We start from the raw sequence: 26,209 nt of genomic DNA on the forward strand, positions 1-26,209 counted from the left end.
ATTGCAGTCTATTTTAGCCTTCTCATGGCCATAGGGAGAGGCCGGATCCCATCTAATTCCTGTTAATGAATTGTTGCCTTAGATTCTCTGAGCCAGGAAGTATTCTACCTTTTTTTTTTCTCCCTTACCACAGGATTCTTGGGTGTAATTTAATCTTGTGTTCACTCAGAAATTACTCTAAAAATGGTACGCTCAGTGGAGTGAGAGTCAGGCTCAGAAACAGGAGGTCCTGGGTTCAAACCTCAGACTCTTCCTTGCTGTGTGACCCTGAGCAAATCAAGTAACCTCAAATGCCTAGTTTTTACCACTCTTCTTCTTGGAACCAATACACAGTATTGATTCTAAGACAGAAGGTAACGATTTTTTTTAATGGCATGTTAACAGACATATCCAAAACTTGCAGAATTTCTCATTGTACCCATTAACTCAGAAAACTAAGCTAAAGTTGTTTTAGGTATTATAGTTAAATTAATTGGGAATCTCCGGGTCTGATCACTCCTTTTATGAAATTGATATTAAAATACAAAGTTGTAAACTGTTTCAGAGTTAAATGTTATAATGTTACAAACTCACTCAAAGAGTTCTGCCTAAAATAATACAATCTTTTTTTCTTCATTATTGTACTTATTCTTCACCCTCAAAGCTTTCCAATGGCTTTTGGCCAAAGTCCCTAAAGTCCTAGTCTGATGTGGTCTCCTCCTTGTGAAACAATATACAAATATTCTCTTTTCAGACAGCCTTCAATTTAATCCAATCCAATTCAACAAACACTTTTAGGTGGACACTCCAGTCAAAACTTCATGTTCGATAAAGAGAGAGAGACGAAATAGTCCTTGTGCTTAAGAAGTTTACATTCTCTTGGAGAGATACAACATGAACTGAGATAAGTTCAAAGACATATGTGAAGTAAATTCAAAAAGAAAAGAGGCCCAATAACAAGGTGGAGACAAGGAACAGTGGGAATCACAAATGATTTTTTTTTAAACCCTTACCTTCCATCTTGGAGTCAATACTGTGCATTGGCTCCAAGGCAGACTAGTGTTAAAGGTAGTGGTGGTCAATGGGGGTCAAGTGACTTGCCCAGGGTCATACAAATGGGAATTGTCTGAAGCCAGACTTGCACAAATGGCCTTTTATAGCAGAGCATTCTGAATTTTGCTTTGATGGAAGCCAAGAGGAGGGAAATGCATTCCTGACCCTGGTGGACCAAAGTATAGAATTAGGAACTAGAATGCTGCATAAAGGAAATAAACATCAGGTCAGTCTGTCTGGAACAAAGAGTCAGTTCAAGGCTAGAAAGAGAAAAGGGAATTTGTCATGTTAGAGAATGTGAAATCTTTGGCTCACAGAAATTTACCTTTTCAAAGACAGAGAAGTACCGGCTTTTGGCTTTCTCCACCACGAGCTCTGCCTCCTTCTGCTTTTGGTCAGATGGTTTGAAAGGAAGTAGTGCAATTGACATCATCAGGTCCAAGGTGCCATCCACATACATGTTAATCCTGAAAGTAGATAATTTTACATTTTCCTTAAAGCTAATCTGTAACTTTGGTTTATTGAGTATTCTTTTTTAGTTTACTATAGTTTTTAGTTTTTTATCTTACTATATGATCTATTTAATAACATTTGTTTTTTTAGGGGATGTATGAGATTATGATTCTGTTTAAATTTGTTCAGATTTATGACATTGAAGGAAGCATGGGACTATGAATTGGCTTTGTTTAAAGCTATCAGCTTTTTTATTTTTACAAGATTTTACAAGATGTACAAGATTACGGTCTATATACTTTTGGATCATTTCCTTTCTATATCAGAGTGTTTTTTATTCTAATTAGTAGGCTCTAGGATCACTTTTTTTTTAAAGGAGGATCTGATCAGCTTTTAATGGTATTTCCAAAATTGAAAGAAATAGAAAAATGTTGACCCACCCATTTCAGCTTCTTTACTCCATTGGTCACTGTACCAAGTAACTCTTTTATTCTTTTGTAGATAATAAGTGTAAGAGACAGTATTTTAGGGTAGCTAGAGAGAGAGTACACAGCTTGGGAGAATGAGGACCTGGATTCACCTACATTTCATTCCTCAAAATGTATTTTTTAAATTAAATTAAATTTAAATTGTTTTTTCCATGGTTAGGGATCGTACATTAAAAGCTGGCAAATACCTTAGATTTGGTCCAACCTTTTAACTTTATAGATGAGGAACCTGAGGCATAGAGAAGAAAAATGACCCACCCAGAGCCACACAGATAGGAATTACCTGAAGCAAGATTCCAACCCAAACCTTGCCTGGTACATAGTAGGTGTTTGTTGCCTTGATTACTCACTCTAACACACTGGCAGGAATTGTGTCCCATTAATCTTTTTTTTTTTCTTTTTTGGCATTTAAGAGTTATGAAACTGGGCTAGATTTGGGTCAGACTTACAAGTGAGGCTTAGCAATGGTGGTGAGATTTCAGGGGTGCTAAGGCGTGACCCTTGTCTAACAAATGCCTCTTGTAGCTGGCTTGCTGATGCCCATAATTCTATAGTCATCTCTTCCTGACTAATATAGTAAGAAAAAAATGGATTCTAAGATAATCATAAATACAGGATTGCATAGAACAAGGGCTAGGTATACTTGGGCATGCTGGCTCATCTTGAAGAGAACATTGCCATCTTGGGGTAAAGAGCACAGGATTTGGAGTCAGGAGTGACCTAAGTTCAAATCCTACCTCTTTCACTCACCAATTTGTAATTCCCAAAAGACATTTAATGTCTCTTAATCTCAATTTCATCATCTGTAAAATGGGAATAATAATAGCAACAAACTCACAGAACTGTCATGAAGAAAATTATGCAAATAAAAAGCTTTAAAAAACTTACAGTAATATGTAAAAGGTAGTTATTATTAACATCATCACCATTATTACTGGAATTTTCCATTTTTATTTGATTTCCTTTTATTAATTTTTATTACGAGTAAATGGTGTAGGGCCATTTCTCTTAGCAAGGTTGTTGAGCTGGCCTTCAGCCTAACCCATGAGATTTGAAAGGTTTACGTAAGGTCTCAAACATTCCTCAGATAAGAAGCCAGAAAGGGAGTCAAGGCTTCCCGAGTAATCTGACTTGGCTTATTTGGGGGAGAGTTCATCAATGTCAACTCGGAGGGCATGTAAATCTCCCCCCCTCAACTAGCTCATTAGAAATCTTCTAAATGTAATTTAATCTGTAGCTTGACTTGGTTTACTTATAAAGTTTGTTCAGGCTTATTTCTTTAGGAGATTATGATTCTGTCTAAAAAAGTTTGTTCAATTTTTATGACATTGAAAGAAGCTCAGGATTATGAATCAGCCTTGTTTAAATCTAAAAAGAATGAACAAAATTATATTTAAGAGAAATTATTTCTCTGTCATTCTGATGTAATTTCGCCCATTAAAAGCCTCTTCATAATACTAATTTTTCTGAACTTCCTGAACTTGTTCTTAAGAATAAAAACCCCTAGATTGTTACCTCTATAGTTTCTGCATTGAAGTAGATTTATTTCAGCAGCAATAATCTATTACATGAATTCAAAGAGGAGATATTTCTTTCCTACCATTATCCTTCCCAGAGAAGAGCCAGTATGAATGCTCCCCCTCCCTAGTGAGTTCTAAAACAGCTGGCCCAAGCTCCAAGCATGCCAAAGGAAACTTGGTTTCATGTCCTAGCTCTGCTCCCCATCTGTTGTTGCAATTCAGTTGTTTTCAGTTATGTCTGACTCTTCATGACCCCATTTGGGGTTTTCTTGACAAACATACTTAGGTGCCTTGTCATTTCCTTCTTCAGCTCAATTTCCAAATGAAGAAACTGAGGCAAGCAGGGTTTAGTGACTTGCTCAGGGTCACACAGCTAGGAAGTGCCAGACCAAATGTGAACTCAGGTCTTCCTGGCTCTCTCTCCAGGGCACTACCTATGGCTGCCCCAGTTCCCCACTGCATGTATTTATTCCCTTGGGGGCAGTCATTTCTTTGTGGGCCTCAGATACCTTATCTTTAAAATGAAGGAATAGATAGTATCTCAAATGTCTTCCAGCTCTAAATCCTCAGATCCTAAATATTTCTGGAGTAGATAACACATTAAGTCCCTTTAGATATTTTCAATTCAGTTGTCTCCTGTTTATCTGATCCTAGCCAGGGGAGAAGATTTTGAGAAGAAATACAAGAGGGAACACTGTGTGCTTGGAGAAGACAGGAAGGAGTATCACTAAGGCCAGGAAAAAGATCCAGAAAGGAAAAGAGATGACTGTAAATTTCTATTTCTGAAATTTTGAATTCTCCCTAGGGCCAGTTTCCCAGTTGATAAACTACCAAAGGATAAGAACAGGCAATTTGTAAAGAAAGAAATCCAAACTATCCATAATCATATGAAAGAATGATCCAAACTACAAATAAATCTGAGAAAAGCCAGTTAAGGCAACTCCAAGTTTTTAGTTTCCATTCACCAAGACTGACAAAGTTGACAAAAAAGGACAAATGTTGGAGGAGCTAAGGGAAAAGGAGCATTGTAATCCATTGTCGGTGGAGCTATGAAGTGGTTCAGGAATTCTGGAAAGCAGTTTGGAATTATGTGCCAAAAGTTACTACATTGAACATACTCCTTGAGGCAGCTACGTGACAGTGAATAGAGTACCAGACCTGGAGTCAGGAAGAACTCATTTTTCTGAATTCAAATCTGGCCTCAGACACTCGTTGGCTGACCCTGGGCTAGTCACTTGACCTTGTTTCCCTCCGTCGCCTCATCTGCAAAATGAGCTAGAGTTCTAAATGGCAAACCACTCTAGTATCTTTGCCAAGAAAATGCTAAAAGGGGTCACAAAAAGTCAGACACAAGGGAAACAACTTAATAACAGCAACATATACCATTTGTTTTAGAAACGACAGCCTAGGTTTTATTATGCATAAGCACAAGTTCAGGAGATTCAGAAAAATAATTAGGATTAGAAAAAATGGAAGATGGGGAGAAAAGGAGTGATTAAAAAAAACAAATATCTTTCACTGAAAAATAATTTTTAAAAATTTTCCATAGGGTCAGTCTCATCTCTTTGCTATCATCTGAACAACCCTCATTCTCCTCTAACCATTCCATCCTCAGGATGGGCTATTCCCAAAGGTGGCAACATCAGGATCGTTTCTCTCTTATTGGGAACTTATATTGTGCCAAAATCAAATAAGGGCAGAGCTGATACGGTACAGTGCTGTTTCTTTCAGGTCCTTCCCATACAGGTTGTATTTAGCAGCCAGGTAGCTAAGAATGGCTCGGGTTTGGGTGAGTTTCATTCCATCCATTTCCACCAAAGGCACTTGATCAAAGAGCAGATATCCATCTGTGGGATGAAAATAGATAGATTCATTCATTATCCTTTCATGGCTAGAAGAACTCTTTTTTTAAAAAATCTTTACCTTCTATCTTGGAATCAATATTAATTATCGATTCCAAGGCAAAAGAGCAGTAAGGGCTAGGCAATTGGGAACAAGTGACTTGCCCAGGGTCACACACAACTAAGAAGTATTTGAGGCCAGATTTCATCCCTGGTCCTCCCAACTCCAGACCTGGCTCTCTGTCCACTGGGCTATCTAACATAGCAGCTCTTAAAGAAATGCATTTGTTGTTTTTTTTCCTGGCCTAAACATCACTAGTTAAGACTTTCTATAGAGTAAAAAACTGCTAAAACTTCTCTTAAGGAGCACAGTTAGTTCCATTACCTGCCCTGGTGAATAAACACTGTATTTAAAGAAATATTGTAAAAATGGATTTCTACTCAGGGGGCCTGAAGACATCTGTGCTGATCATTATGTGTTATTTTGAACAAGAATAATAGCTTGTCCAATGGCAAAAGCCACTGTGTTCTCAGCAATGGGCTTCAATTTTGCTTTCAAATTTTAATGTCTGATTAATTTATCAAGAGACAAAATTTATCAAGAAACAAGAGAGTTCCAGAAAAGTTGCTAACCGACCTGGACCCTAGCCCCGCTCTGCTACTAACTATGTTGTGTGATCTTAGACATTTCTCTCTCTCTTTTTTATTTTATCTTTATTTTATTCCAATAATAAAATTCAGCATAAGTTTTCCAAACTTGTATGATTCATGTTGTCTCCCTCCTCTCTTCCCTCCCCCAATCCAGAGTTGACAAGCAGTTCAGTCTGGGTTATATACATGTATTCACTCAAAACATATTTCCATATTATTCATTTTTAAGTGAATAATCTTATAGGACTGAAATCCCAAATCATACACCCAAATAAACAAGTGCTAAATCATATGTTTTCATCTGCATTTCTGCTCCAACAGTCCTTTCTCTAGAGGTAGATAGCGTTCTTTGTCATAAGTTAGGCATGTCTCTTAACCTGGAGTGCACGAATTGGTTTTTAAAAATAATTTTATCATTAGATTTTAATATAATTAGCTTCCTTTGTAATCCTAAGTATTTTATGCATTTAAAAATCATCATTCTGGGAAGAGGTCTACAGGCTTCACCAGACTGTCAAAAGAGTCTAAGACAGGGGACAGCTGAGTAGCTCAGTGGATTGAGAGCCAGGCCTAGAGATGGGAGGTCCTAGGTTCAAACCCGGCCTCAGCCACTTCCCAGCTGTGTGACCCTGGGCAAGTCACTTGACCCCCATTGCCTACCCTTACCACTCTTCTGCCTTGGAGCCAATACACGGTATTGACTCCAAGATGGAAGGTAAGGGTTTAAAAAAGATTTTTTTTAAGAGTCTAAGACATGCAAAAAAAAAAAATTAGCAACCCCTGGTTTGGATGATTTCAAAAACTGCTTCCAACTCTATCAATGTAGGAATTTGCAGCATGTGTAAAGGAACTGGAGTTAAAGAATCTAAGTTCAAATCTTACTTCTAATGACTATTGTCTAAGAGATCTTGAGAAAGTCATTTTACCTCCTGGGACCTTGGTTTCCTCATTTATAAAATAATAGGGCTGATGTAACCTCTGAGATCCCTTCCAGATCTCAGTCTGTATTGTTGCCAGAACAAATGGAGGTTTAAATTGGTGTCCTCTTGTGTCTCCACAAGTAATTATCTGGTACATAGAGATTACATAGTAATCTTGGGCCTTTGAATGGAGATATATATATTTCTTTTAATGTATTTAGAATACTTCAATTTACATTAAAATTTAATGTATTTAGTATTATTTCAATTTGAGGGCAACCAGATGGCACAGTGGGTAAGGGGATGAGCCCGGAATTAGGAAGACTCATCTTCCTAAGTTCAAATCTGGTCTCAGATATTAAATAGCTGTGTGACCCTGGGCAAGTCACTTACCCCTGCTTGTCTCAGTTTCCTCATCTGCCAAATGAGCTGGAGAAGGAATGACAAAGTGCTCCAGTATGTTTGCTGGGAAAACCCCAAATGGGATCACCAAGAATCAGACATGACAAGAAAATGACTGATATTTCGATTTAACATACTATGTTTGAATCAGTATTCTTAATGGTGGTCATGCTTATATAAGCCATACCAAATTCTGAAAAGAAGCAAGCAATTTAATTAAATATTTATTAATTATCAAAGGAAGCCACGGAAGTCTGAAGGCAGAGGAGAGGAGGTAAAACATTCTAGGCACAAGGGACAAAGTAAAAAAAACAGCAAAGTTGAGAGGGGCAACTAAGTGGCTCAGTAGATTGAGAGCCAGGCCCAGAGACGGGAGGAGATTTGAAGGGTTCAAATCTGGCCTCAGATACTTCCTAGCTGTGTGACCCTGGGCAGGTCACTTAACTCCCATTGCCTAGCCCTTACTACCCTTCTGTCTTAGAACCAATACCCCGTATTGATTCTAAAACAGAAAGTAAGGGTTTAAAAAAAAAGACAGCAAGTTTCAGGGGCAATGCCATCCTTATTATGCCTTTTGCTGCTTAGTTGTTTTCAATCAGGTCCAGCTCTCCATGATCCCATTTAGGGATTTCTTGGCAAAGATACTGGAGCAGTTTGCCATTTTCTTCTCCAGCTCATTTTACAGATGAGAAAACTGAGGCAAATGAGGTTAAGTGACTTGCCCAGGATCACACAGCTAGTAAGTGACTAAAGCTGGATTTGAGCTCATGAAGATGAGTCTTCCTAGATTCCAAGCCCAGTGCTCTAACCACTGTGCCACCAAGCTGCCAATCCTTATATATTTGAACTTGATTTTGGATAGGGATTTTCAAGGTCTGTTTCAGACACTGAGAAAACAGAGGGAAAAATTGAGCATTATGTGACTACCAGGAGCTTACCAGAAAGATGCAATATGTATATAGATAAATACAGCAACAAAAATATTGATTGAAGAATAATTTGTGTCACCCTCCAGAGAAAGAATAAGCAGAAATGAGCAAGACATAGTTTTATATGTACATTTTGGGGGTCAAATATGCTTTCTCTAGTGTGTAGAAAGGGGAGGGGAGAGATAGAGATAACAAGGAACTTTAACAAAGAAATAAATGAAAAAAATTTCAAATAACCTAAGTTATGGGGTGAAAAACGAGGATATAGAAAGGAAGTTGGAAAAATCAGAGGAGAAACAGGAGGGTTCTGTGGTGATATCTCTGAATTCAATTCAACAAATTGAGCTTCCATAAGATGGAATGTGCCTTATGCAGAGAGGGCAAAGTGAAAAAAGGGTAAACCGTGCAGGAGGGAAGACCTAAGTGTGAGCCCTGATACATAACTAGTTCTGTAACCTCTCAGTATCTCCCATTAGAACAGGAATCCTTAATCTTTGTGTCTCTGTGTGAGTGAAAAAGATAAACTCCTTTGGCAGGCTGGGGAAGCCTATGGACCCATTCTCAGAATTATGTTTTTTACTCTTTTTCATTCATTTATTCATCCATTTATAAACATTTTTTTAAATAGTTGCTCTAACTGCATCCCAAGATTGTTATAAGGAAAATACCTGGTAAACCTTTTTTTTTTGGTATGAAACCGTACCCTTTTATTTTGAATATAAAGAATAATGTTTTTTTTAATGTATATAATTAAATATGCAGGATTGTAAAGGAAACCAGATCTTTCTAGCTTCTAGGTCTGCTCTCTGTCCACACTGGACATAATAAATGTCTGTTGATGAACTGGCAGTTAAACTCTAAGTCAGAGATGAGCTGCCAGTCTTCATTGGTGGAAGGATTTTCTGCATTAGGAGTTTTCTCCATCCAAGAATAACTTGGAGCTCCAGACTTTCCAGCTTTTGATTCATCTGCTTTTGATTCTTCAAACTCCAAAAGAAAACTAACAGGAAGACCTTAACCAAAATCAAGTTCAAATACCAAGGAACTATAATAAGGATTGGCAGTTTAAGTGGCACAATAGATAGAGCACTAGGCTTGGAATCAGAATGACTCATTTGCATGAGTTCAAATCCAGCCTTGGATATTTACTAGCTGTGGGACCCTGGGCAAGTCACTTAGCCCTGTTTGCCTCAGTTTTCTCATCTGAAAAATGAGCCGGAGAAAGAAATGGCAAACCACTCTGGTATCTTTGCCAAGAAAACCCCAAGCAGCATCATGGAGTATCAGAAATGGCTGGACAACCAAAATCTCTTATTAATGTATAGGCAGTGGCATATTTTAATGCAAATTAGTTAGAGAGAGCTTTTCTAAAATTTAATTTAGGAAAGTGGAATGTCAAGAAATCAACAAAATGTGAAAAACTTTAAATGCTAACCAGAAGGCACTTTTCAAAATTTGTTCATTGAAACAATTCAGTTTGTCAGTTTATATTCTTCATTTTGCAAATGGCAGTGAAAAATTGATTAGACTGGGACACAAACGAAAACTATGTGTAGTCGGTGGCGGTAATGGCATAAAATGGTATTTTAAGTGATAAGAGATCTACATTATTTTGTAATGACCTAAAAAGGCTTCTTAATATCAACTTGCTTCCCACCCAAAGGGAAATGCGATGAGAGGGCTTGGAATGATAATAATAATATAATAAATCTCTACTCAACAACAAAAAGAAAAAATTAAGACCTCCCACTATTATGTACTTTATAAAGTGCTTTCAAATACATTATCTCACTTACTAGCTGTGTGATACTAAGGAAATCATTTACTCTCTTTCACCCTCAATTTCTTTAGTTAGAAACTGGAGGCATTAATAGCTCCATCCTTAAAAGGTTATTTTGAGGACCAAATGAGATAATATATGTAAATCCCACTCTGTGAATCTTAAAGAAATCTGTAAATACTATTCATATCGTGCTCTCCTCCCACCAGAGATGGATCACACCAAGACCACTTGACCTGGGGACCCACGCCAAAATGGAATTCAGTGTTCCATCAATAGTAAAGTCAACTCTCCACTGGCCATATAGGTTGTCACTAACCTGAAATAGTACTTGTACTCAAAGCCTCTCCTGGGGACCCGGTCATGAGTCTGGGGTAGGGCTGAGGAAGAGGAGTATGTGAAAAATAAGTTTTCAGGGGCAGTTAGGTGGTTCAGTGGGTTCAGAGCCAGGCATAGAGATGGGAGATCCTAGGTTCAAATCTGGTCTCAGATACTTCCTAGCTGTGTGACCTTGGGCAAGTCACTTAACCCCTACTGCCTAGCCCTTACTGTTCTTCTGCCTTGTGACCAATACAGTATTAATTCTAAAATGGAAGGTAGAAGTTAAAAAAAAGGAAAGGAAAGGAAAGGAAAGGAAAGGAAAGGAAAGGAAAGGAAAGGAAAGGAAAGGAAAGGAAAGGAAAGGAAAGTTCACTGGGCTCTCAGATCTCTCTCATCACACCTACCAGCCTACTAGTGCTGACCTTGAGGCTTTGTTAGCCCCCTTGCACTGGGAAGCAATTCCCACATTCATTTTTCTCTCACTTCTTCCTCCTACAGAGACTTTAGGATAGCAAGTTGTGGGAGGTCCAGAGCCAGGCAAGAAAGAAAAGCCCTCCCTTGGTGGTGGTTATCAAGCAGGGGAAAGAAGAACAAGCACAAGCCATGATGTTCCTAGCATCTGAAGGACTACAAGTGCTTTCAGCACCAAGGCCAAGGCCACTACACTCAGGAGAGGCTTTGAGGACAAGCAAGAGATAATTCGATCCTGAGCAAGGGTGGGAACAGTTCACTTAGAGAACTTGTGGGGATGGAGTCAAAAAGATCTGGCAACCAATTAGTTAGATGGGGAGCAGGATAGGGTAGGTTATAGCTGAGAGAGAAAAGTCCAAAGTTTCAAGTCTGGGTGGCCCTAGAGCATTAGAACCTAAACTTTGAGGTTTAATTCAGTTCCCTCAATTTACAACCAAAGAATTGGCAGGAGACATGGTCAGACTTGCCCTTTAGGGAGCTAAATGGAGGCAAGGACTAGCTCCACGGCTCAGTGGACAGAGTGCCAAATCTGGAGTCAGAAAGACTTGAATTCAAATCTGACCTCAGATACTTGCTAGCTATGTGACCCTGGGCAAGTCACTTTACCCTATTTGCCTCAGTTTCCTCATTAGGAAGATGAGCTGGAGAAGAAAATGGCAAACCACTCCAGCATCTCTGCCAAGAAAGAGCCAAATGGGGTCAAGATGAATCAGACACGCCTGAAATGACTGAACCATAACAAAAATGGAGTCTGGGCTGGAGTGGGGAGAGACATGAAGATGAGGGACCAACTAACAATCTTGTGAAATTATCCAGGAGTGAAGGGATAAGGGCCTGCCCCAGGATAGTTGTGGCATCAGAGGAGAGAAGGGGGGATATATGAGAAATGTTATGATGGCAGAATCCATAAGCCTTGGCAACAGATTGGAAATAGGAATTATAAGCTTAAAAATTAATATACAATAACTCCAAGTATTATATTTTATAAGATCTATTAATAATAACTTGAAATAAAGGAAAATAAAAAGCTAGAATAAAGAGGGAGCTAACCCAGCCGGGGTCAGGGGAGAAGAGAGCACCAGGAGGAGTTCTGCCCACCTTATTTACAAAATGTGAGGACGCAACATGGACAAAGGGAAAAGGATTCTGGGTAATGTAATTCAGGGGTACAAATTTTCTATTTACACAGAATTGAGAGAGAGGACAAGGATGACACCTAGTATCAAGCCTGAGGGACTCGGAGGACGGCAACATCCTCCACAGTATTAGGGAAGTTCAGGAGAAGAAAGAGTTTGGGGAAAAGATGATGAGTTCAGATTTGAACAGGTTGAGTTTAATAAATCTACAGGATATACAGTTTGAGATGTCTAATAGGCAACTGGAGATAGGAGACTAGAGGTTAGGAGAGAGGCTGGGCCTGAATAACTAGATCTGAGAATCATCAGCAGAGAAAAGATAATTGAATCCATGAGAACTGATGAGATCACCAAGTAAAATAGTCCAAGAGACAAGGAGAAGAGAAAAGAACCAAGGACAGAGACCTGGAGGCATGCAGGACAAGAAATTCAGCTCTGATTTATCGTACATTTGCCTATTTTCAAGGTATAAATGCTCATAAATAAAGTTCAATTGTTTTCTTATGTCTGACTCTTTGTGGTTCCATTTGAGGTTTTCTTGGGAAAGATCTAGAGTGGTTTGCCATTTCCTTCTCCAGCTCATTTTACCGATGAGGAAACTGAGGCAAACAAGGTAACTTAGTGGTATAAAAAATGGCAGATATAGAATTCAAACCCAGGTCCGCTTACTACAAATCCAGCACTATTCAACACCATTATTTTGTGCTTTAAAAAAATATATTTTAAATTTATCCATTGGCATAAAATAGGAGCATTTCCATATGCAAAGAACAAAAAAGAGGATTATATGAGAAATTATTCATTTCTATTACATAATTTTTAAAGCATATATTAAACTTAACCCAGTAATAACAAAATTGCCCTGTTTGCTGGTGGCTCTTTCTGTTTTGTGTTGATTTCTGTGGGATTTTTTTTACTGTTTTATTGAATTTCTTTTCCTTCTTTTAATATTTCTTTCACTACCTACTGACTCCCCCTTGCCCATTCTCTAATATATACACAGTTACTTTGAAGGCTCGTAAATACAAAAAGTCCATGAACTAAGTAAGGCACCATAAACTGGACCCCTATGATAATATGTTTGTTTTGCTAAAGCTTGGGTCCATGCAGTCCCACAGATCTGAAGTTACACACCAACATTCCAAGTCAGGGAGAACTGAGTTAATGAGAGCCATGAACTCCATAACAATGGCTCCATATTGATTTGACTTATCATTCAGGTTTTGGATGTCCTACAACTAAAAGCTGGTAACCCAAGTGGCCTGGCAAGAGCAAAGTCCTGCTATCACTCCCCACAGCTGGACTTTTGAAATGACTCAGCACCGAAGTCCTCATTGCACATATGGCTCTTTTGTTCAAATAATCTCCTAAACTAGGAAGGCCATAATCCTTTTACCGTAATCCTTGGCATGTTACTATGGCCCTGGCAGAGCTGGTCCAATCCCATTCATTGAAGGAAATCTGAGTGTTGGGTTAGTATGGTTATGGTCTGGGCACATCAGAGTGGATCTATTCTGGTGAATGCATTCCTTACAAAGGGGGTTTGCCCATCTGGACCAGGTCTTCACGCAACTCCAACAGCATAATTATAAGACAAAGTAGAAGAATTTCAGCTTATTTTTGATGTCCGTGAGAAACAAACTGAGATTGTGATTTTGGACAAGGGAGTCCAGTCAAGCCTGGGTTTACAGTTACATTTTGGGTAAAAGAGTTTAAATGGATCACAGTATTGGAAGGTATCTCAGAGAACATTTTGTTCAACCCCTTCATTATATGGATAAAGATTCTGAGGCTGAGAGGTTAAATGACTTCCCCAAGGTCACACAGGTAGCAACTGGCAGAGCTGAGATTTGAACCCAAGTCCCCTGATTTCCCCTCTATCACTCCTTCCACTTCAACATGCTGGTAGTTGGCAAATAAAAAACACAATAGACTCTCCTCTGTACTTACTTTTCAGTCAATTATGTGACTGTAATGATGTGGTCTGGCTGTCACCTTCTATAACCTTTATAAAAGATGCCCTTGATATAGATTTTCCAACAAAAAAAAAATTTCATCATGCTATAAAAGCAGCCTTCTAGGGGGCAGCTGGGTGGCTCAGTGGATTGAGAGCCAGGCCTAGAGATGGGAGGTCTTAGGTTCAAATCTGGCCTCAGACACTTCCCAGCTGTGTGATCCTGGGCAAGTCACTTGACCCCCATTGCCTAGTCCTTACCACTCTTCTGCCTTGGAGCCAGTACACAATATTGACTCCAAGATGGAAGGTAAGGGTTTAAAATAAAAAAAGCAGCCTGCTAGGTGGTACAGTGGACAGGGCACTGGGAGTGGAGTCAGGAAGACCTGAGTTCAAATCCGACATCACTTACCAACTGTGTGACCCTGGGCAAGTCACTTACCTCTGTTTGCTTCAGTTTCCTATCAATTAAATGAGTCGGAGAAATAAATGACAAACCACTCTAGTATATTTGCCAAGAAAACCCTAAAAGGGGTCACAAAGACTTGGATATGATTGAAATGACTGAACAACAATATCAACAACAACAATAAAAGTAAACAGTGTTATGTAGTGGATAGAGAACTGGCCTCAGAGGGAGGAAAGCCTGGGTTCAAGTCCTACCTCTGACACATATTAAATCCTGAGCTGAACAAATCAGTGAACCTCTTAGTGCCCCAAGCCAACTCTAAAGCTATGGATTTTAAAATAGATGCTATCTACTCTAGTAAAAGGGGTTCCTTCATTGGGAGTTCCCCATGTATCAATGACATCATAGATCCAGACCTCCCCACGCCAAAAAATTAATAAATTAAGTCTTTGGCTAGGATCACTGATATTTTCTTGGCCACTTTTAGGAGCATGAGAGGATAACATTTAAGAAATGATATATTTTCCAATACTCTGGCAGCCCCCTTTTTTTCATAATTGTTATGATGATTCTCTTTGCCTCCCCAGCACTTTGCAGGGTGCCTTGCATTTAAGAGTCACTAAATACATTAACTAAAAAGCTCAAAGACATTTCCCATGTATCTGTACAGATGGGCAGCAATGTCCTCTGACAAGGGAGTCCATAACCAGCTATATTCCAACCTCCTCTGAAATGATGTCCTCCAAGAAACAAAGTTACTGTATTTGTTCTTTCCCGACAGCTGCAAAAGACAATGAATAATTAGACCATAAATTATCCCCTTCCATCTCCAAGAAAAACTACTAAGCACCATCCCCAAGACAAAGGAGCAGGATAGAATGGAAGCCAAAAGACTGCTCTTTGTTTCTCTCTTGGGCTGACATATCAAGTAGAAACTCACTTATTCTATCAACATATCACAAAGAGAATTAGTAGCAGCTGTTAATGAGAAAGCAGCTTTTAAGCTCTCCTGAACAACAATAACAACAAAAGCATTGCCTATACGGTAAACTTTCCCCCAGAGAGTAATCACCAGCCCACCAGGAACTTCTATCACTCTTCTGGTGGGAAGGAATCCCTGCTCTGGGATTCAGGTAGGGCGGCTGGGTGGTGCAATGGATAGAGTGGTGGACCTGAAGTCAGGAAGAATCGTCTCCCTGATTCCAAATCTGGCCTCAGATCCTTACTAGCTGTGTGACCCTACGCAAGTCATTTAAACCCTGTTTGCCTCAGTTTCCCCATCTGTAAAATGAGCTGGAGAAGGAAATGGCAAACCATTCCCATATCTTTTCCAAGAAAACCCCAAATAGGGTTTACAAAAGAGTTGGAAATGACTGAACAATAACTCCCCACTCTAGCAACCTGCTGCCCTGGAGTCTCCTCTTAATAACAACAGACATTTACCAAAGGTTTTTTAACTTTTAAAAGCACTTTTATATTCTTTAGCTCAGTTGATCTTCAGATGGACAATTTCTCTAATATTGGAGCAGCAACATGGTATAGTGAGTAGGGTACTGGACTTGGAGCCAGAAAAATGTAGGTTCAAATCCTACCTTCAAAGCATATTTGTTGTGTGTCCCTAGCCTCATCACTTAACCATGCTGGGCCTCAGTTTCCTCATTTGTAAAATGAGAGTGTTAGATTTGATGTTCCCTAGGGTTTCTTCTATTTCTAAGTCTTTAAAGGGAAAAAAACTGGGCCTGAAATTTCATAAAAATAAGGATCTGTCAGGTAAGGAATCTCTCTCAAGCAAGGGAGGTCAGCACTTTCTTTTCAATTTTTTTTTTTTACATTTTTTTAAACCCTTAACTTCTGTATATTGACTCCTAGGTGGAAGAGTGGTCAGGGTGGGCAATGGGGGTCAAGTGACTTGCCCAGGGTCACACAGCTGGGAAGTGTCCGAGGCCAGGTTTGAACCTAGGACCTCCTGTCTCTAGGCCTGACTCTCAATCCACTGAGCTACCCACCTGCCCCCTTTCTTTTAAATTTATATTCTTGGTTGGACTTAAACCTGGCTCTAGATCAGCTCTCTGTTCATTATGCCATGTATCTCTTGGTCTTTTAAAGCCCAATTTAAATGCAACTTTCTCCATCACCCATCAGCAACAACCTTGTCCTTCAGACCTCACGTAGTACTTTGTTTTATACCTGTCTCGTGTAATTCTATATCATAAGACTATCTGGTTTCGTTTGCACCTTATACTCCCCACCTGTAGGTCCTTTCAAAGCATATGCTTCTGTGCCTAGCATGAAGTAGGCACTCATTAAATGTTTTGTGGAACAAATGAATGAAGTGAATCCACGAACTCCTAACTCTTTTTCTGTTGAGCTTGTTTTGTAGTCAATCATTTCCCTCTTGGTTTCACTTGAGTTTATCTTTTTCTCCCTTATGCGATCCTGACATTTTCTATGCTGAACCTCATTTTTATGCTGACCCATCTTGTAAGGATTACTTGGGCTCAGGGGGATGACTATGAACAATTATTCCTTCATCCTTATATGAGATCAGATTTTCAGACAAAAGATTTAAGATGCAAGGAGAGTCTACACAGGAAATAGCTGTAAAAGGAAATTTTTTATTCCCTTTGTCTATTATAAATTAATTAATCAGGAACTTGAAGTACCCCTACTTAACACTTAGTAAGTCACTAATGAAGAGGGTTCACACTTACTTAGTCATTAATACTTAATCCTAAAAGACCATAAGCACTGCACCCTCTTCCCCCATTCCCTCCCTGGCAGTGCTAAGCAAATTGAGAGACTTAAATTGGTTCCTGAGATGTGATAAACTAGCCCACAGTGAAAGGAAAGAGAAACCAGAGATACAGGAAGAGATGTGGGGAAAACTGCTTATAAAAGCCAGCGAGGTCATTCTGATTCATCTTCTACTGCCTTGGTAGCTCTTGCTGAGGGAGGACTTCTGTGTTGGTGTCTCTGTGTTGGAGGAATTCTTCTGCCTTGGACTTCTGCATTGGAGATTGATTCTGTGCTAATAAGACTCTTGCTGAAGAGATTACCATGACTCTTGGTTGGAGATCAAGACCTGAGGGAGCCTTTGTCGAAGTTGAGCTGGATTTCTTTGGATTGGCAATTATAGGATATTTAGCTAGGCAACATTTTCTACCTCCTTCCTAAATTTCCCTCTTTACCATCTCTGCCCTGCTGTAATAAAGCCACTAAAGTTACTAACATACTCATAGTTTAATTTTTAATTTTTATAAATGGCGACCACAACAACCTTTTTTTTTAACTTTATAAAATTTAGTCAACCTTATTTTTAACCCTTACACAGCAAAGCTAGAGCCTGAATCTCAGTCCCAGATATCCAAAGCAACTGTTCTGATGGCCCTATCTGGAGCTGAATGCAGCAGATAAAACAATATTCCATCTACTGTCTTCTAGATATTAATCAATTTCTTGTTTTAAAACCCTTTTCTTCTGTCTTAGAATTCATGACTCTGACTCTTGGAGTTGGTAATTTAAAATCTCCATCTCTTCCTATCTGCTTCTCCTTTTCATCAGCTCACAACAATGTGACATGGGTCCTATGTCTAGCTCTTGTCCAAACCACACTCACAACTGAATCATTATAAAACAGCCTTAACAAAGAAGGAACCACAAGTGTAGTTAATAACAGCACAGGATAAGATGCTCTAAGGAGGAAAAGGATGATGTGGGCACTTCCCCAGTTTTATCCTCCCATCCACCATCACTATCCCAAACAAAACCTAAAATGAGAGAATTATGAGTAAATCTAGGACCACAGGAAGAATGGACAGTGGACCCTGCCTTCTTGTGTCAAAGTCTACAGAGTATTTGAGAAGCAAATAAAATACCGGAAGAATGGAGACCGCAAAACCAAAGGCAACTCCCTCAAAAACCTAGATAATCAAACAGGGAAGAGACCAATGAAGATAGATTTGGATTTCTATCAAAGATCCCAGGATCAAAGGGCCAAATATTAGGGATTGTTTCAATAGTTAATAATTAAGGTATCCAAGAAGAAAGAGCTGAGTTGGTCCAATAAGCATATAGTCTGTGTTTGTATTTTCTTTGATTGCTTATCCCTACTCCCAATTAGGCAGCCATGGGAAGAATTGGCAAAACTTTTGGAAAGGTGGGCCAATACAAGGAAGAACCAAAAAGAAGTAGGATGGTAATCATTGTCCTTTCATTTTGCTCATACTTTTTTTTAACAGGTGGAAAAAATTACAATTTATTTTCAAAAACAACATTCACATTAAAATGCAAAAAACCTATGGAATTTTAGTACCCTTATCCAAATCATAGAAAAATCTGGACAGGCACAGATTAGTGTTCCATGCCAACCTGGAAATATCTTAAAACCTTTACATCCTAAACTTTGCTTTATAAAAGTCTAAGCTATATACCACAGCTAAGCAATACACCACAGCAAAAGAGTCAGTATTTAAATATTAAGTCAATTAAAAAAAAACATGTAATGAGTTTAACACTATAGAATAGTATGAGAAACCTACTATAATCCTTCCAATAAAATGGCAGGCCACCAGACTTTATCATCTCTCCTGACTAAGCTTTATCATAGGACATTCAACTACTCCACACCACTAGGTATTGCCATCTAACCTATTAATTCACTCTAAGGACTCCTTAGCCTTGTTATTGCCACTGCATCCTAAGGACTATTGGATGGCCCTTATGCCTTCCATATGCCTTGCAGCTGAGTCCTCCTATACGTGATCTCTGTCCCAATTAGAATGTGAACTCTTTGAAAGCAGAGACTGTCTCACTAGGCTATTAATATCTTTAGTACTTAGCACAGTGCTTGACACATAATATATGTGTCTTTTCACTCATTTATCCCAGCCTGAGCCTAGAAACTCAAAAATTGTGTTGTCATGTTATAGAAATATAAAGAGCAGCAAGAAGGAGAGAGAGAGAGAGAGAGAGAGGGGGGGGGGAAGAGAAGAAGAAAGAAAGGAAGAGGGAGAGAGAGAGAGATAGAATGGGAGATAGTGTTGGATTAGGGAAACTGTAAGATGTCAGGGGTCAGTAGCAATGAAGTCTCCCTAATCCCAGGTTTTTTGGAGAGACACACACAGGCAGGCTTGACTGAAAGGGAGGGGTAGGAGCTTGTGGAAGTGCTCTTTCACCTATCCCCTCCCACTAAGCAGTTAACAGTTTGGTAATGGTGGACAATATGACTTGATAACTTCTGGGACAAAATGGTAAGTGGGGAAAGGCTAAACTCCTTATGATGATATCTTTCTCTGAATTATTTCCCCACAGGATAGAATTGGTGAAGCTTGAAGTCTTAAAAGCTCACAGACTCAGAGATTAGAATTAACTTCGGGGACACCAATAAGAGGAATTTGGCTTATGGAGGTTGTGAGTATATCCCCAAAATATCTATAACCAGACACTGTTCCTAGTTGATATGGGTTTGATGATATCAGGAAATGGGAAGGAGGAATATGGCTTAGGGTTGATAGGTAAGGAGAAAACTACCTAAACATTTATGTCAAAAACAGCCCCTCCCCACAAAGGGGGAAAAGTATCTTGAATGGCTGATCTGCTCTCTAACCCTATAAATATTCTTCTTCTAAACATAGATAGCTAAACTAAGGTAAATAGTGATATTGTTGAACGTCTAACCAAAGCAAAAGAGCTTTGGTTGCCAGTGACTGAATGGCTCAGCTCAGAGCTACCCAGATTGTCCCTCTGCTCAGATCCAAGAGCCAAGAGAGACAGCACCCAGATCAGGATCAGGACCCAGGACCCAAGACCCAAGACCTAAGACCCAAGACCCTGCAAGCCAGGTGTCCTGCCTTTTTATACCAGGACTCCAACTGCCTCTAACTGCCCCCTCTCTTAGAGATCTGGGGGGGGGCACTATGGAATTCTGTGCTGCAGCTTGAACCCCTCTCAGCAATATGGATCGCACAATAGAGAGAAATGGGAGAGGGAGAGAGAGAAAGAGAGAGTGGGAGAGAGAGAGGTAGGCAGAGAGGGCTAGAAAGGCAGAGACAGAAACAGAGACAAAGTCAGATAAACAGAGACTTCCTAATGATTCTTCATTTGGAACCAAAGCAAATCACTAGGAGCAAAAGACCTTCCCAGGTAGAGCTCAAAACTGGATCTGTGATTCTGGAGATGCACACACATGTTTGGAATTCATTCAAGATTTTCCATTTTGTTTTCTTCCTTTTGAAAAGGAAAACATCTACCGTAACATAGTATAATGCGTACTGAGGAAGGGAGGTGGAGAAGAGTGCCATCTTCCCAGGTTTCTTGAGTGAAGTTGCAAATTGAGAGAGTAAAAAAGTGAGGACAACTAGGTGGCTCCATGGATTGAGAGCCAACCTTAGAGATGGGAGGTGCTGGGTTCAAATCTAGCCTCTGACATTTCCAATCTGTAGCACCCTGGGCAAATCACTAACCCCCATTACCTAGCCTTTACCATTTTTCTGCCTTGTAATTAACACAATATTGATTCTAAGACAGAATGTAAAATGTAAATTTAAAAATGTAATATATGTAAAATGTAAAAAAAAAGTTTTAAAAAGAGAGAGAGAGTAAGAAAGTACCATGTGCCTCCAGCCTAGAACCTCAGCCTTAATCTCCAACCACGAACCTATCATCCATTCTATAATATTTAAGTCAAGTACTTCAGGTATCTCTCGGTGCACTCAGGCAGCAACCAAACATAGGAATGAAAAATAACCCTCCAAATAATTATTTTGCCTCATCATGCCAAAATGTATTCAAAGGATGCACCCTAAGGAAGTTTTCTTTTCCCCTCATACATAATATTCATTCTTCCACCTTCATGCCCAGAATGCTCTCCTTCCTCATCTTCCTCGAGAGAATAGTGGTAGGATAAACCAATTCCTGGGTTGTCTTACCTTCAAGAATATTGTGCCTTCCCACAGCAGAATGAGTTGGAATTAATGCCTCCTAAAGGATAACTATTGTTATCAGGCCTGAGATTTATTAATTGAGGACAAACCTGGGAGAACCCTGAGTTGTTGATCAGTAGACTCCATCCTTCCCCAATCTCTGAGCCACATAAGCATCCTAATCTTAGATTCAATGCTGTTAGCTAAGAGTCAGGAAAACCTGAATTCAAATCTGTCCTCAGATACTTAGTAGCTGTGTGACTTTGGGCAAGTCATAATCTCTGTCTGCCTCAATTTCCTCTACTGAAAAATGGGGGTAATAATAGCACCTACCTCCCAGAGTTGTAGTGAGGATCAAATGAGATAATAATGCAAAGTGATTATCACTGTACCTGGCATATTGGAAGCTCTCTCTAAATGTTAGTTGTCATTATCATGACTATTATTGGAACTAGAACCATAGTTTGCTGTGTTTAAACATTTATGTATACATTTGCTTAAAGTGGATTATGACTTTACCAAACATCTTTAGTGCTTTGAGTTCTTGGTAATATTCTCTAGAGTTAGTTTCTATTTCAATACCAAAATAATTCAGGCTTACCCTCCAGCAACTTTAAGTATTGTTCTCTTGTTTCCAAAATTACTTCTTCAAACTAAAAAAAAAAAGACAAAAAGAGACATAATTTTGTTTCCAAAGTCCTAAATGAAGACATGTTTCTACAATAGAATGAAAAAAAGGAAGTAGATGATAGTATTAAAAAAGTATATTTGGAATCACGGAATCTCAAAGTGGGGAGGGATTTTAGGAGTTATCTAGTCCAAACTGTACCTGATAAAGAATCCCCTTTATCACATATTCTGTAATTCAGTCTCCTCTGAATGACCTCCAGTAGTGAGGAACCCTCTACTCCTCAAAGATTTAGGTAAAAATTTCAGTTATGCCATCTATATGACCTTGGGTAAATCATTAAACTTCCTGAACCTCAGTTTCCTCATTTGTAAAATCAGAGAATTGGCCTTGATGGCCTAAGAGGTACCTTCTAGCTTTAAATCCATGGTCCTGAGTCACTTGGCCTCCCTTAGGAAGTATGGTTAGATAGCAGTTCATCTGAAAAAGGTTTACTGGACTAAAATCTCATTGTTCACCTATGTTTTGATACGATAGTCTCCCAAAAAGTTGATTGATCTTGGGTTGCATGAAGAGAGGCACCTTACTCCTAACCCTGATCAAGCGTGCTATTCTCCACATAACAATTTTCCATCTTCTGCTTCCATATCTGGAATGCTCACACCAAAGCCACCTCTTCGAATCTCTGCCTCCCTTCTTGGCTCATTTCAAGGACCACCACCTATGAAATGTCTTTCCCAAGTCTTCCAGTTGTTTGTGCTTCCTCTCCCCCCAAAAATACCTTCTATTTTTTCTATATATTTTGAAATTTACTTATCTCCATGCATGTTGTTCCCCATCTCCTCCTCCAGTAGAATAAAAGAAAATGAAAGAATTCCTGTCCTCAGGGAACTTACATCCTATTGACTGGTAGCAATTGTAATAGAAAACTAAAACCAATTTCGTCATACTGCATCCATCCATGATTATAATACCATCAAAAGCAGAGTTTTTGTTACCAATTTGAACAAAAATATGGAATTTGAACGAAGAGTCTATAAGAACGCACATGGGTGAACTGTTTATGGTTGTCAGTCTATATGAATGTTCACAGGAAATCATCAGGCTGTTTCAGGACAAATAAAAGGGGCTAAAGAAAAGGGAACTTCGGAGAAGTCAACCACCCAGAAAATCCCACCAAGGTGGAGACCTCACTGGGAGATGAGCTAATGCCTGTCTTTGTACTGGGGCACAATGTCACTAAGTGGATTTAAAAAAAACACACACAAAAACTAAGAAAGGATGAACTTTCCAACCACAAAAGCTTGGCAATGGAACCTCCATTTGACTTCAAATAAAGACCCGGAAAATGAGCTCTTCCTTTAGTGGTTTCCATCAAAACTGCAACTTTAAGGAGTAAATGACAAATAAGAAAATTTGATCAAATTTCTTGTTTGTTTGAGGCCAGATGCCAAGCCCTTTTGACAAATACAATCACGCTTTGTTCCCCTTTTTCTGTGATACTGCCAGGGCCTTCCTCTTCACCCTCTTACAATGTATGCTCAACAATGAAAGATAAACATGTATGGTTGAATGGTCATATGCGTGGAGGAAAATACAAGCATATGGCAAGGACCATGAAGCATCTCAGTTAACAAATCTCTAAAAATTGCAATTCTGCATCCTTTGCTGATTTGCCTTCATCTCTTCCGTACTCCAAGATTTCTCTATGTACTCGGCAGCTTCTCTTTCCATGACGAGCTGCTAGTAAGACAGAGGGCAAGGTATGATTTTGGGTCATATATGATCAGAATATGTTTTGGGCACAGTAAAGCCTGACTAGATAGAGCAGGATATCCCAAAGAGCGACTTCCTAACTTTGTCTCTTTCTCCATATGGCAACAGTTTTACTCCTTTTTCACCTGCCAAAGAAGACTCATTAAAAGCAGACAGATAAGGGGCAACTAGATGACTCAGTGGATAAAGAGCCAGACCTGGAGATGTGAGGTCCTGGGTTCAAATCTGACCTGAGATACTTCTTAGTTGTGGGACCCTGGGCAAGTCACTTAACCCTAAATGCCTAGTCTGCCTTGATATTGACCCTTAGAAGACAAAAGATAAGGTTTTTGTTTTTGTTTTTGTTTTTTTAAAGAAGAAGCAGACAGATTGCAGGTATTCCCGTGGAGCCCACAGGGCTTTTACTTTGTTGTGGAATGCCTGTTACTTAAGATGAAGTCCAAATCATATATAGTAATTTGTATTTGAAGAAACAGACCTCAACTCCAGCAGCTGCTAGGAGCCATCGAATGGATTCCATCCGACCTCTTCCATTAAAGTAGTAGAGCCTGGGTTTCTCTGCCATGACTTTTCAGTTTTCAGTTGCCTGGAGAACAAAATAAAGAGAAATATGTCTTTATAACAAATTAGTTGTTAATTAGAGGATATTTTCTTCCAGACACTCTGTAGTTGGACATATCCATTTTCAAGTGAGTTGTAGATGATTCTATTGGCCAATATATTCAATTAAACAATAATATATAGCAGAAATAATTACTATTTGTGTAATAATTAATATATTTATGCATTACAATAGATAATAATGCTTAGCTATATAATAACCACCATCATGATAACTAACATTTACGTAGTGCTGCAGATTTTGCAAAATGTTTTGCATATTTAATCTTATTTGAATCTCAAAATAATTGAAGTTATTATTATCCTCATTTTACATAGGAGGAAACTGAAACTTAGAGCAAGTAAATTGCTCATAATCACACAACTTGGTTTTATAGTTGTTCTTTATCCTTCTTTTTGGAACAACACAGGATGATGTCTTGACTTATGTGTGAAATGGATTTAAGTGAGGCAGTGTCACAGAAGTGCCTGGAAATGGATTTGAACCTAGATTCTCCCACCCAAAGCCCAGACTTCTTTCTGCTAAATCACATTTTCTTTTGTTCAACAAGCATTAAACGCCTACATTATAATTATCTCAGGATGGAAGAAAACAAAGAAATAGCATAGTTACTGTGCTATCAAATCTAGTTTCAAACATTTTCTAGCTGTGTGACCCTGGGCAAGTCACTTAATCCTCATTGCCTAGCCCTTACTGCTCTTCTGCCTTGGAACCAATACACAGTATTGATTCTAAGACAAAAGGTAAGAGGTTTGGGTTTTTTTTTAAATAAATAAATAAAGTTGATCCTTTTAAACGAATAAACAAAAAAGTTTCTACTCTCAAAAGTAGCTTCAACATGACCACACAAAGCTAAATTTGCAACGTCATTAATGCCCCCCCAAACCCAAACAGTCTATACTCTATAACTCATTTTGTCTCTTCTGGAATACATGTGTAAAAGAAAGAAAAAAACAACACTCTTGCTTTCATGCATACAATAGCAAAGGGGAACACTGAGAAGGGAGAAGCATCTAGAAAGAAAGCAGAGAATAGAGAAATCAAGTATTTGTTTATTTGTTTGCTTATTCATTTTGACCTATGATTTTTCCCACTCTGAGTTTGGGTCTTCCTATGAGCTAGAAGTACAGCAACCATATGAGAGTGATTCCAATGCTTGTCAACCATTAACTTTGGCAGCTCTGTTTCTGGCTTGGGTGGGTTCTCTCCTTATTAGTCAGCCTACTCTTGAAGGCTTTTCTTATTGGTATCAGGCTTAGAGAAGACACTATGGGCTTAATCCACTGCAGCTCAAGTGATCCAGCCTCATTCTCCCCAGCAGTAGGGATTGCAGGCTCAGTTGGCCTACAGTTTTATAAAACAAACAAACAAAAAACCCCAGTTATTTGGTTTAGTTCAAGCCATGCCTAAATATAACATGTATGAAATTCAACTGTAAAGAAGGAGGTGTGATCCCCTCATCTTGATCAATCAATCAGACTAAATAATTAGGTTTTTAATTATGTTTAAGCATACTCACTGTGGACATACTATGAACTTAGCATGCTAACCACTTCCTGACAGAGAAGTGATGGGCTCATGATGAAGAAGGGGATATATATATATATATATTTTTTAAATCCTTACCTTCCATCTTAGAGTCAATACTGTGTATTGGCTCCAAGGCAGAAGAGTGGTAAGGGTAGGCAATGGGGGTCAAGTGACTTGCCCAGGGTCACACAGCTGGGAAGTGTCTGAGGCCAGATTTGAACCTAGGACCTCCTGTTTCTAGGCCTCTCATTCCACTGAACTACCCAGCTGCCCCAAGGGGATATATATTTTTGATTACAGAAATTTATTTTGTTTGACTGTGCATATTTGATCATACAAGGGCTTGTATTCCTTTTTTTTTAATCCAGATTGAATTTGTAGACTACATTGCTGTCCTGGACAGCTCCCTTCAGGTAGATTGAAAGA

General features: G+C 39.0%; 1 protein-coding gene across 1 annotated transcript; it reads right to left on the reverse strand.

Annotated features, from left to right (window-relative positions):
- Window positions 1-1,286: 1,286 nt before the first annotated feature.
- LOC123246450 (glutathione S-transferase A4-like) lies at window positions 1,287-24,196 on the reverse strand. Its single transcript, XM_044675346.1, has 5 exons — window positions 24,110-24,196; window positions 21,829-21,880; window positions 5,208-5,340; window positions 1,358-1,499; window positions 1,287-1,292 (listed from the first exon to the last, which is right to left on the reverse strand). Exons 1-5 carry the CDS (start codon window positions 24,194-24,196, stop codon window positions 1,287-1,289), a joined length of 420 nt encoding a protein of 139 aa, XP_044531281.1.
- Window positions 24,197-26,209: the final 2,013 nt, after the last annotated feature.

The sequence above is a fragment of the Gracilinanus agilis genome, chromosome 4 (genome assembly GCF_016433145.1).
Source record: "Gracilinanus agilis isolate LMUSP501 chromosome 4, AgileGrace, whole genome shotgun sequence".
NCBI classification, from domain to species: domain Eukaryota; kingdom Metazoa; phylum Chordata; class Mammalia; order Didelphimorphia; family Didelphidae; genus Gracilinanus; species Gracilinanus agilis.